The sequence below is a fragment of the Dromiciops gliroides genome, chromosome 3 (assembly GCF_019393635.1).
Source record: "Dromiciops gliroides isolate mDroGli1 chromosome 3, mDroGli1.pri, whole genome shotgun sequence".
NCBI lineage: Eukaryota > Metazoa > Chordata > Mammalia > Microbiotheria > Microbiotheriidae > Dromiciops > Dromiciops gliroides.
The window spans coordinates 584,088,052-584,099,672 of NC_057863.1; the positions used below are offsets into that span (position 1 = coordinate 584,088,052).

At 39.5% G+C, this 11,621-nt stretch overlaps 1 protein-coding gene across 1 annotated transcript; it reads left to right on the forward strand.

The window, feature by feature from the left end:
* The first annotated feature begins 559 nt into the window (after positions 1 to 559).
* Positions 560 to 1,516, forward strand: LOC122748073 (olfactory receptor 51A4-like). Its single transcript, XM_043993797.1, has one exon. The coding sequence runs from the start codon at positions 560 to 562 to the stop codon at positions 1,514 to 1,516; it is 957 nt and encodes a 318-aa protein (XP_043849732.1).
* Positions 1,517 to 11,621: the final 10,105 nt, after the last annotated feature.

An 11,621-nucleotide genomic window follows, 5' to 3' on the forward strand; every position in this document is an offset into this window, starting at 1 on the left:
CCTGGTAATTAATGAGCTTCCTCTCACTTAGCTAGGTTGGTCAGAAGACAGAAATACCATGTGTCTTTAGGCAAATATACTATATATCCTTAGCTTGATAAGCCCTGTTTGCATTTCACTGGCATTGTCTTTGAGCACTAAGGGTCATGAATCAGGATGAGTTTTATATTTAGCCATGATTGGGGAAAACCAAGGCCAGATTAAAAATGACTGATAAATATTGAAGTTTTAGTAAGGAAAGTACTAAAATGTACCTGGGTATTTATATTTCTCTAAATCTCATACTAAATTATACTTTGCCTTAAATTCATTAAATAAATATGACTATTAAAGATGGATTCATATGTATGTTTTATAAAGAAAATTAATAGAAAAACATATAATTAGCTCATGAGTGCTCTTTGATTCATTTATGCACCTCTTGGGAAAACTCAATTAGTTGGGCCATGAAGTTAAGTCCTAGTACCTCTATTCAATTGACGACTCCATGAATTATATGCATAATGCCTCAATGTGTGTATCAAACCCTAGATACCTTCCTGACTACCTTCTCAGAGATATGGGATTGGAGATGACATTCAACAGTAGCTACTTCACACCAGAGAGCTTCTTCCTTACTGGCCTCCCTGGGCTGGAGGCTGTCTACCCCTGGCTTGCCATCCCCTTTTGTTCCATGTACTTTGTGGCCCTTATTGGCAATAGCTTGATTTTAATAGTGATCCATGGTAGCCCATCTCTCCACCAGCCCATGTACTTGTTCCTGGCTATGTTGGCCTTCTCTGAGCTTGGGGTCTCTGTCTCCACACTACCCACTGTGATGAGCATCTTTCTCTTTAACATCAATGAGATCAGCTTCAATGCCTGCTTGTTCCAGATGTTCTCCATCCACTCCTTCTCCATCATGGAGTCAGCTGTCTTGCTGGCTATGTCTGTGGATCGTTTTATAGCCATCTACAGCCCACTACGCTATACAGCCATCTTAACTCTGCCCCGCATTGCCCGCACAGGAATTGCTATTGCACTAAAGAGTGTGGTGATCATGTTTCCACTGCCATTCCTCCTGAGGCGCCTACCCTTCTGTGGTCACAATACTCTGTCTCACTCCTACTGCCTCCATTCAGACCTGATTCAGCTGCCCTGTGGAAACACACGTCCCAATAGCATTCTGGGGCTATGTATCGTCACCTCCACCTTTGGATTAGACTCATTGCTCATTGTCATCTCTTATGGGCTGATCCTCCATACAGTATTGGGCATTGCCTCTGGAGAAGGTAGGCAGAAGGCTCTCAACACATGTGTGTCACACATCTGTGCTGTGCTTGTTTACTATGTACCCATGATTGGGGTAGCTATGGTGCATCGCTTTGTGAAACATGCTGCTCCTGCTCTCCGCCTCCTCCTGGCCAATGTCTATCTCCTAGTGCCCCCTGTGGTTAACCCAATTGTCTATAGCATTAAGACTAAGCAGATCCGGCATGGTTTGATCCAGATTCTGCTCAGGAAAAAATGTTTATGATAGTAGACTTTGGAAGGGAAGACCTCACCCCAGCTGGCAAGGCCAATGCCCAAGAGGTCAAGCCTAAAGTCAGAGAACCCAGTGGCTTGGGCAACTGAAACTTCCATTTCCTGAAAAAAAAACATACACAGTGGACAGGATCCCCTCAGTAGGATCAAAGAGACAGTGAAGGATGAATGTACAACACAGATCTGTAAGGTTTCTCTTGTCTGATTCTGTTAGGCATTTAGGAGAGATAAAAGAAAGTATACAGTATTCTCCACTTTGGGGAAGCTTCTATTCCAGTCAGTCAGTCAATACACATTTATTAAAAACCTATTTCCAGGCACTGAGCTGAGTGCTGGGGATACAGAGAAAGGTAAAAGACAGTCCCTGCTCTTGAGGAGTTCACAAACTAATGAGGGAGACAATCCAAAATCCAAAAGGTCATCTTGAAGAGGTCCCAGTCTAAGGAAAGTATATGGCCCCTACCTAACCTCAGAGAATTTCTGCCCTAATAAGGGAGACAGACCTCTGCTTTCAGGAATTTCTGGTCAAAGAAGGAATTGCTTTCCTTTCTTCATGGAGCCCCTCCCTCCTCTGATTCTTAAAAATCACTAGTATTCTTCAAATCCCATGTGAAATATCACCTCCCATGTGTGTCCTCACTGCTTCCTCCAGCGACCAGAACCTCTCCCCACCTCAAAATTACTCTGTATTTTTGCATATATTTTGAATATGTTACATATGCAAATGTCTCTTCCAATACTCTGTTAGTTCCTTGAGTTTTGTAACCTTAGTGCCTAGCACAGTCCCTAATACAAAGTAGAAACTACTTAATACTGTTAATTGGTTGATAAGAACCTACCAGAAAGGAACCTTGGATCATAGTCTCTACCCTTAATAATAATTATTAGCATTTACATATCACTTACAAATATTACCTCATTTGATGATCATAACAATTTTGGGAGGCAGGTGCTGCTGTTATCCTCATTTACAGTTGAAGAAATTAAAGTTGATAGAGGTTATATATTGCCTGGAGGTATATAACTATTGTTTGAGGCTGGATTTGAAGACTGATCTTCCTGAATCTAGGTAGTCCTCTGTTTACTGCACTGCCTAGCTTTCTCCCTTTCCTTATAGAGTCTCTAGTCAAAAATGCTATTTCCCCTTAGGAGTTCCTATTTTGATGGATGACTACTCTTCTATTTGGTAAATTTTTCTCTGAGGTTTTAATGACTAATAATACTAAAAATGTGTTAACCCTTCCAGGGGTTTTCCATTCTTTTTTTTAAAGTTTTATTACATTTAGTAATTATTCTCTTGTGAGAGATCTTTTGCAACAAAATAAACCAGTTCAGTAAAATTGACCTCATCCAAAAGTTTTTACAATATTTCATATTTATACTACCCACTCCTGCCTATTTTTTTAATTAGCAAGAATTTATTTTCTTTTTTATTTTCTCTCCCAACCTATTTGGAAAAAAGAAAATAAATAAAATTTCATATAACAAATATTTATAATCAAGCAAAAACAAATTTCCCCAATGGGAAATAACATAAAATGTTATGCTATACATAAAAATGGATTTGTCTTATTCTGCAGCACCTCTTTGTAATGGAAAACATGGTCCTATGGAAACATGAATGGATATTATATTGAATATAGTTTATGACTTTCAAGTTTTTTTTGTTTTTAGTATTGTTGTTGTTATATAAATTATTCTCCTGGTTCTGCTCATTTCATTATCAGTTTATATGTCTTCAAAATTATTCATTTTTATAATACTGATGCTATGGTATAAATTGTTCTTTTTTTGCTCACTGTACTTCGTATCAATTCATATAAGTTTATATCCTCTCACAGAATAATCCTTTTTTTCCTATTTGCGACCTCTATTTCCACTTATTGCTTCAGTTTGATCATTGAAAGAGTCTTTCATTGGGAGTTAAGAGGCATAATCCCCTGGGGCTGATGGTGTCATGAGCTTTCTTTGTGACCTTTAGCACATCATTTGGTTCTAAGATTCAGTAATCCTATGAATCAGAGAACAGTAAAAGAATGGAAAGTAATTCCCACAATGGAACATGTTGAATTGTTGAGGAGTGAGCTGGGAGTATTCAAGAAAAGGCTGAATGATCCCATCAAATATGCTGTAAATAGGATCCATCTGCTGGGTGGGAGGTTAGACTAGATATTTCTGATGTTTACTCTCAGATTTTGTTCCCATAAGATCATGGTGATTCTTCTTCAACATAGCCTTTGCCAACTGTCATTTCATATGCCCCTCCTCCTGTCCTCAATCATAAGCAGTACACAATTGGGCACCTTGGATGCTAAATCTACATGACTGCACCATGAGGAAGTGGAGAGTTCAAACTCTATAGAAATAGATGAATTAGAAGTATACAGCTCAGTCAACATAATCCATCTTGACTTGGCCTAACAATAAAAATGACTTTCACATTGCATTTGCTTTAAACACAGGTCAGCAAACCAACTCTTAGCCTTGGTCTGTAGAGGACTTTATTCTTGGTCCTCTCTTGCTGGGTTCCAGATCAAGCCTTAGCTCAAGGACAATGTTACCTTTTGCATTCATCTGAATTTAGATCCAGATCATAGGACCATAGATCTAGAACTGAAAAGAACCCTAAAGATTATAGAATCCAATTCCTTCATTTTATAGATGAAGAAACTGAGTCTGAGAGTATTTAAGTGACTTGCCCAGTGATGCTTAATAAGTGCATAAGACAGGATTGGAGCTCATATCTTTCTCATTCCAAGCCACTGGCCTCTATTGTAAGACTAACCTCATTTCTTTTCTTGAGAGAATTACCAAAGAATATTGCAATCAGGGGCAGCTGGGTGCACAGTGGATAAAGCATTGGCCCTACATTCAGGAGGACCTGAGTTAAAATTTGACCTTAGATACTTGATACCAGCTGTATGACCTTGGGCAAGTCACCTAACCCTCATTATCCCACCAAAAATATTGCAATCATAGTATTTTTGCTTTTTAGCAAAGCACTTGATATAGGTAGATAGATTGATCTATCTATATCAAGTGCTTTGCTAAAAGCAAATATACTATGATTGCAACATAAACTTATGAACAAAGTGGAACGATATTGGCTAGATTATAGTAATAATAATAGTATCTAGCAATTATATAGCACTTTAAGATTTACAAAACACTTTATGTTATCTCATTTGATCTTCTCACAACAACCTTGGTAAGTAGGTGCTCTTACTGTCACCCTTTTATAGATGGGGAAACAAAGAGAGGATAAGTGACATATTTAAGGTCACATAGGTAGTGTCTGAGGCAGAATTTGAACTCATCTTCCTGATTCCAAATCCAATCTTCTATGCACAATGGCACCCTCACATAAAAGAGAAATCTCCCATGGAATTTCTCAAGGATCTGTCCATAACTTTGTGTTGTGAAACATTTTCATTAATTTGTTGAGTGAAGGCATAGGCAGAATTCTTATCAAATATGTAAATGTCAGAAAGCATGGTGGATGAGTTAAAATGTCAGATGTCAAAATAAGAAACCCCAAATTCATCCACCTGCTAGAGTAATAAGTCCAGTCAAATCTAATTGGATGTCATTAAATAAGGAGTAAAGTCCTACATTGAGTCTATGTGTGGCATGAAACCTAAAAAAGCCAACATGATTTTAATTAAAGCACAGCATCCAAACAAAGGAAATTCTAAACTGGTCCAGTTCTGGGCACTACATTATTGGAAGGACACTGATAAGCTGGTGGGCATAATGAGAAGGGCATCCCCAATGGTGAGGGATCTCCATAACATGAAGATCTGATGAAGGAAGTGTGGATGTTTCACCTGGAGAAGAGAAAAATTAATGGAGCACATGAAAGCTGTCTTTATGGTACATAGTGAGAACTTAATCAAAGCTTGAATTGAGTTGAATGAATTGAAGCTAGAAGCAGTGTGAGATTTGTTCTCCTTGACCTTGGATCATAGAAACAAGAGCAATGGTTAGGAGTTGCGGAGAAGCAATTTCAGTTTGATAAAGGAAAAACTTTCTAATAGTTTGAGCTATTACAGAGGAATAGACTGCCTAGGATACACAATTTCCCTGTCATGATAAGTCTTTAAATAAAGGGATTCCTGATCAGGCACAGGAAAGAAGGAAGGAAGGAAGGAAGGAAGGAAGGAAGGAAGGAAGGAAGGAAGGAAGGAAGGAAGGAAGGAAGGAAGGAAGGAAGGAAGGAAGGGAGGGAAGAAGGCAGGGAGGGAGGGAGGATTTATCAGATATATACATACTATGTCTCTATGGTGTATGAAGCACTGAATGTACAAATAGAATCAAAACAAAAGACTATCACTACCCTCAAGGAGCCTACATTGTTTTTATTTTATTTTATTTTATTTTTTGGCAAGGCAATCGGGTTTAAGTGACTTGCTCAGGGTCACATAACTAATAGGTGTCAAATGTCTGAGGCCAGATTTGAACTCAGGTCCTCCTGACTCCAGGGCCAGTGCTCTATCCACTGTACCACGTAGCTGCCCCAAGGAGCTTATATTCCAATGGGGAAAGACAATACACAAAAGGGAGCTGAAAAGGAAGAAGGGGAGATACCCACATGTGGTTTTGAAGCTCCAAAGCCAGGAATAAGACCAAGAGACAAATGAAAGGCACTCTGGGAGCCTCCAGAAAACGAAAGCTCCAGAAAAATACTCATCAGTGGGAAAAAGGGGCAGGTCTTACAGAGGGATATTCCAGGTTAAAAGGGCTAGAGCGGTGGTTGGATGTTCCAGGGTGAGGAGACCCCAGGTACTGAGAGAAGTTTCAGGATGAGGTACTGTCAGAGACATGGTTTTGAAGTCCCCAATCTCGCAAGAGGGCACAGACCACATAAGGTCTGCTTATTTGAGGTTCCTTTAACCTCTAAGATCCACTGTACAACCCACCCATGTTCACTTAACAAGGAGGTGCCCTTGAAGTGTCTTTGGAGCAAGTCCAGATGGCCACAAGTGGAGGAGTCTATATCCCTATATTCCTTAGAATGGCTGCCTGTATCTTTAGGACTAGAAAGATTAATCTATTCACCTCTTTCTGCTCTCTCCAGAGGGTAAAGATCATGGTTCACCTACAGCATGTGCACCATAAACTGAATTGTTCCCTCTTTTACACCTGCTCCAAGAAATGGTCTTGGGAGTGATTGTTCCTGTTGTTTTTGTTTGTCTTTCTCTCTTTCTAGATACTATCAGCTGTGATCCTCATGGGACCCAGGAGATCGGGCATGTTGATGTGCAGGAGAGATGACGCAGCCATCCAGGCATAGAAGCTCTAAGAAGTGAGGGTGCCTGAGAGTCCAGCCCCCCTCACCTCCCTCCTCAAAACAGGAGGGGGCAGGGTTTGGACTTGGAACTGGGACTTTGCTCTGTAGTACTGAGCTAAGCTATGAACTTAAGCACTTCCCCTCCCCAGTGACTGAAGTAGTACAAAGTGGGGGGACAGAACTCTGCAGGAAGTAAAAAGCTCATGAATTAACATTGGAGAACTTTTCAGAAAGTTCCCTCCCTAGCTAAGAGACTGTCCCTCCCACACCTGGATCTGTGATCTGAAAATCTATCTCTCCTCAGAAAACTCTTATTTTTCCCATATAAATATTTTATTATTTTCCAATTACATTTAGAGATAATTTTCAACATTTGTTTTTATAAGATTTCTAGTTTCAAATTTTTCTTCATCCCTCCCCTCCCTCCCCCCTCCCCAAGACAGCAAATAATCGGTTATATATGTACAATCACATTAAACATATTTCTGCATTAGTCATGTAATGGGAGAAGAATCAGAGCAAAAAGGAAAAACCCCAAAAAAGAAAAACAACCACAAAAATAATAGAAATAGTAAGGTTCAATCTGCATCCAGATTCAACAGTTTGTTTTTTTCTGGATTTGGAGAGCATTTTCCATCATGAGTCCATTGAAACTATCTTGGGCCATTGTATTGCTGAGAAGAATCAAGTCTATCACAGTTAATCAACATGCAATGTTGTTGATACTGTGTACAATGTTATCCTGGTTCTGCTCATCTCACTCATCATCAGTTCATGCAAGTCCTTCCAGGTTTCTCTGAAATCCGCCTGCTCATCATTTCAGAAAACTCTTATTAACCAGTTGTTGGCTTACAAAGTCGACCTTATTCTAATGAAGTCTGCCCTCACTTAGCTGCACTAATAAAGGGACCTTTGCTCTCATGAAGCCTTAAGTTTCTTATCCCAAACTTTAGCAATGTTCTCTGCATTACATTTAGCAATAGACTTTCTTGCCAATGTGAATAACTAAAGAGACAAAGTGGTGATCTGGTTTGACAAGTACCATGAGGGCTTTCTCTTACCTGTGATGGATATGACAGGGAAGACAAAAGTCCTCTCTCTGCCCCTCTCTCTCTCTCTCTCTCTCTCTCTCTCTCTCTCTCTCTCTCTCTCTCTCTCTCTCTCTCTCTCTCTCTCTCTCTCTCATTGGTGTTAAATCAAGAAATAGCAGTCTCAGTACCACTCAGCAGGAAGGCACAAATCACCACTACTCAACTTCTTTTCTTCTAACTTACAGGAAAATCACCCACCTGGTGACACCTGTGGATCTACATCATTATTCCTAGGAGGACAAGCAGCTCCTCTCACAAACAGCCAGGAGGTTCAGTGGATAGTGTGCTGGGCCTGAAGTCAGGAAACTAGCTGGGTGACTCTGGGCAAGTCACTTAACCATTTCCTGCCTCTGTTTCCTCAAATGTAAAGTGGCGATAACAATAGCATCTACCTGCCAGGGTTGTTGTGAGGATCATAATATAATATTCATAAAGCACTTAGCAGAGTGCATAATGAGCACCGGTTTCCTTTCTCTCCAAAGGATCCAGTCTCCTCATTTTTAGGAAGAGCCTCATGTAAGTTTCTATGCTGCTAGGGAACAATGATGTAAGCAAGATACTGAAGCTGCCCAGCCCTGGAGCAGAAGTGAGAGGGTGAGAAGTGGCAGTAGGTCAGCTTTTCAGTGGGAAGGAACTAAAATGGTGAGGGATGGCGGTGGGGGTAGAAGAGCAGGTAAAAGCTTTCAGGGACAAAAAAAAAAGAATAGAAAGCAAGAATACCAAGAGAAAAGGTTGGATATAAGCCCAGCTGCTGCTCAGATAAATCAATATTGGAATTATGCAAAAGGAAAAGGAAGCAAGAAACCTATAAAGGAACTGACACGAATAGATATTATGTGGAGAAAAATAAGAACTTTAAAACTCCCAATAAAAAAATAAAGCAAGGAAATCTGAGAATTCCAGATGGCTTATAAACTCAAACAACCATAGATCTAGAATTGATAGGAAGTTTCAAGTTCATTTAGCACAAACATTAATATTATATATGAGGAACCTAAGGCCAAGAGAAGGGAAGTGACCTACGGTCACAGAGTAACATCAATTTAGACCTGGAAGACATCTAAGGTATCATCTAAGCAAAATTTCTAATTTTATAATTGAGGAAACTGAAATCAAGAGGAATGAAATGACTTGCCTAAGATCACACAGCAGGGGCAAGATTTGAACACAAGTCCTCTGACATAAAAATCCAGAACCATATGATCCAAGCTCTCACTTAGTATAAGGAATCCCCTCTATAATATTCTGACAAAAGCCTCTGTTTGTATGTGCCCAATATTTTTTTTCTGGTATGGGACAAACATAAACACCTTTCCCTAATTAAATGAGGAAAACCTCACAAGAGAGAAAGAAGCCAAGCCAAGCCAAATTTTTATCGAGCCTCTTGCCTTATTTTCATGAAGCCTTCCTTTCCTGGTCCTGATTTTAGCCTGGCTATTCTCTCAATTTCATTTTGTCTTTGTGATCAGAGTGAGTAATTGTCTAGATAATTGATTCTCAGAGGAGTAGAAGAATTTGTTCTAAAGGCTTACATTATCCGGCTTACTGTATGCATTGGAGGCCTGGCACCCAAATGGGACCTTCAGAGACTCATATAAGGAGAGGCCCTCTGCCCACTCCCACACAACCAGAGGGAAGGAGATGCCAATGTTGAAAAACCAGAGACCCATTTATAGAGTTTCCAAAGAGTCTCCTTCTTTTCTTTTGGTAAGTGTTTGTGATCCAGGCTCTTGGACCAGGTCTTCTTGGAATAAGTCCTGAAACTTATTATTCATCACAGTTTTCATTCTTGCCTCAGGTCTGAACCTTTACCTCCTATACGTTGTTCTTGTTGGAAGATGGGATACACCTTTCTCCCATCTCCCTCAGGGAAGAAACAAAGACTTGATTGAGGCTGAAATAGAATCTATAAGGACTCCTCTCTAGGAGTGAGGAAACCCCAGCTCAGTCAGGGAGCTGCTGAAGAGAAGGGGGAGAGGATAGGGAAAGAGAGATGGAGCAAAAAATATGAAAAGAGAAAAAAAAAAAAGGTCTGGGGGAATTCTTAGCAAGTTTGGTTTATAGATGGTTTATTTGGTTGGGAATTTTTTTTTTGCTATTGGGGATAGGGTGGTACTAACTTCTGAAACATTGCGGGAGTGCTTCTGTTCCTCTTCATTGCACCCCAAATTACCTTTTGGTTCCAGTTTGAAATTGTTCTCTCCATAGGCACCTGAAAACTGGCTCAGTGGTACAGAATGCCATATCACCCCAGATTATTTTGAGTTCTCACTTTCTGTCTAGATAAAGTTCACAGAATGCCCCAGTGTTCAATTTTTGTAAGTTATTTACCTCTAATTAGTCAAAGTACAACTTCCCTATTGCCCCAGTATTTCTATAACTGGCTTTGAATCACATTCCTGTCATCCAATTGAAGGAAATCTCTTTGAGGGCAAGGACTATTTTTTATTTTGTCTTTGTATCCCCAAATATGATAGGTAGGTTGGTAAGTAAGTAGGTAGGTGATAGATATATAGATAGATGATAGATAGATAGATAGATAGATAGATAGATAGATAGATAGATAGATAGATAGATAGATAGATAGATAGATAGATAGATAGAGCTTTATGGCTACAAGTTCCTTTTTACACCGTAAATCTTTTGGATATCATTATAATATGTGAGTTAGTATGTATACTGTATACCTCCCTTTCTCAATGGGTGGAGGAGGAGTGGGAGGGAGGGGAGGAATCTGGAACTACATTTTTTAAAAATGAAAATAAATAAATATTTGCATGAGTAATTATCATTAATTTCATTTTATATGGGAGGACACAGGTTAAGAGGGATGACTGTCACATAAGTAGTCAGTGGGAGAACCATTCCTCATAAATCAGGTATTCTGACTCAGAGCTAATTTAGCACAGCAAATTCTTTATTTTTACTCCTTTCTTTTCCTTTTTCTATTGTTTTTCCTTTCTCTCCTTCCTTCCTTCCTTCCATCTTTTTCTCTCTTTCCTTTCTCTTACATGGAGGTGTTTCTCATAAAGTAGGAAAGATACAATGGAATGGTAACATGTTAATGCTCTGAAAGTCCAACACTATTCTCTTTTGACTTTTGGACCAGACTTTGAAAACCATTATGTCTGTCCAACTATAGGATCCCAATGGGAAATGGGAAGGGAATGAGCAATTATGTGCTGGGCACTGTGCTAATCCTTACAACAACTCTAAGAGATAGGGGCTGGTAGGATTTTAATATTACAATTGAAGAAACTGAGGCACATAGAAATTGACTTGCCAAGAGTCACACAGCTAGTAAGTGTCTTAGTATAGATTTGAACTTAAGTACGCCTGACTCCAGGCCCAGTATTCTATCTATCATGCTACCTAGTTGCCTTGGGATGAGGCTTTCTCTGCTCCTTTCCCTTCATCCTGCCCCCTCTGGACACCCAGTGCACAGGATCACATATTCCTATCAGAATGTTACTTTGTGGTTAGTTAATCCAAACTTCTTATTTGACCATTGTACAACCAGAGAGATTCACTAATTTATCCAAGATCATACCATCAGTTAAATGAAAGAGGCAGGATTTGAACCCTTAGCCTATGGTTCCAAAGCCAGTATTCTTTACATTGAACCCACAAGAGATTTTTCTACAGTAGTCCCTGACTCATTAGCATTTTACTTATAATCTTCTATGAAACTCTGATCCCATAGGATGAGTTCTATA

Excerpts from the sequence above, each read along its gene's own strand:
- LOC122748073 (XM_043993797.1), top strand. The coding sequence starts at position 560 with ATGGGATTGGAGATGACATTCAACAGTAGCTACTTCACACCAGAGAGC.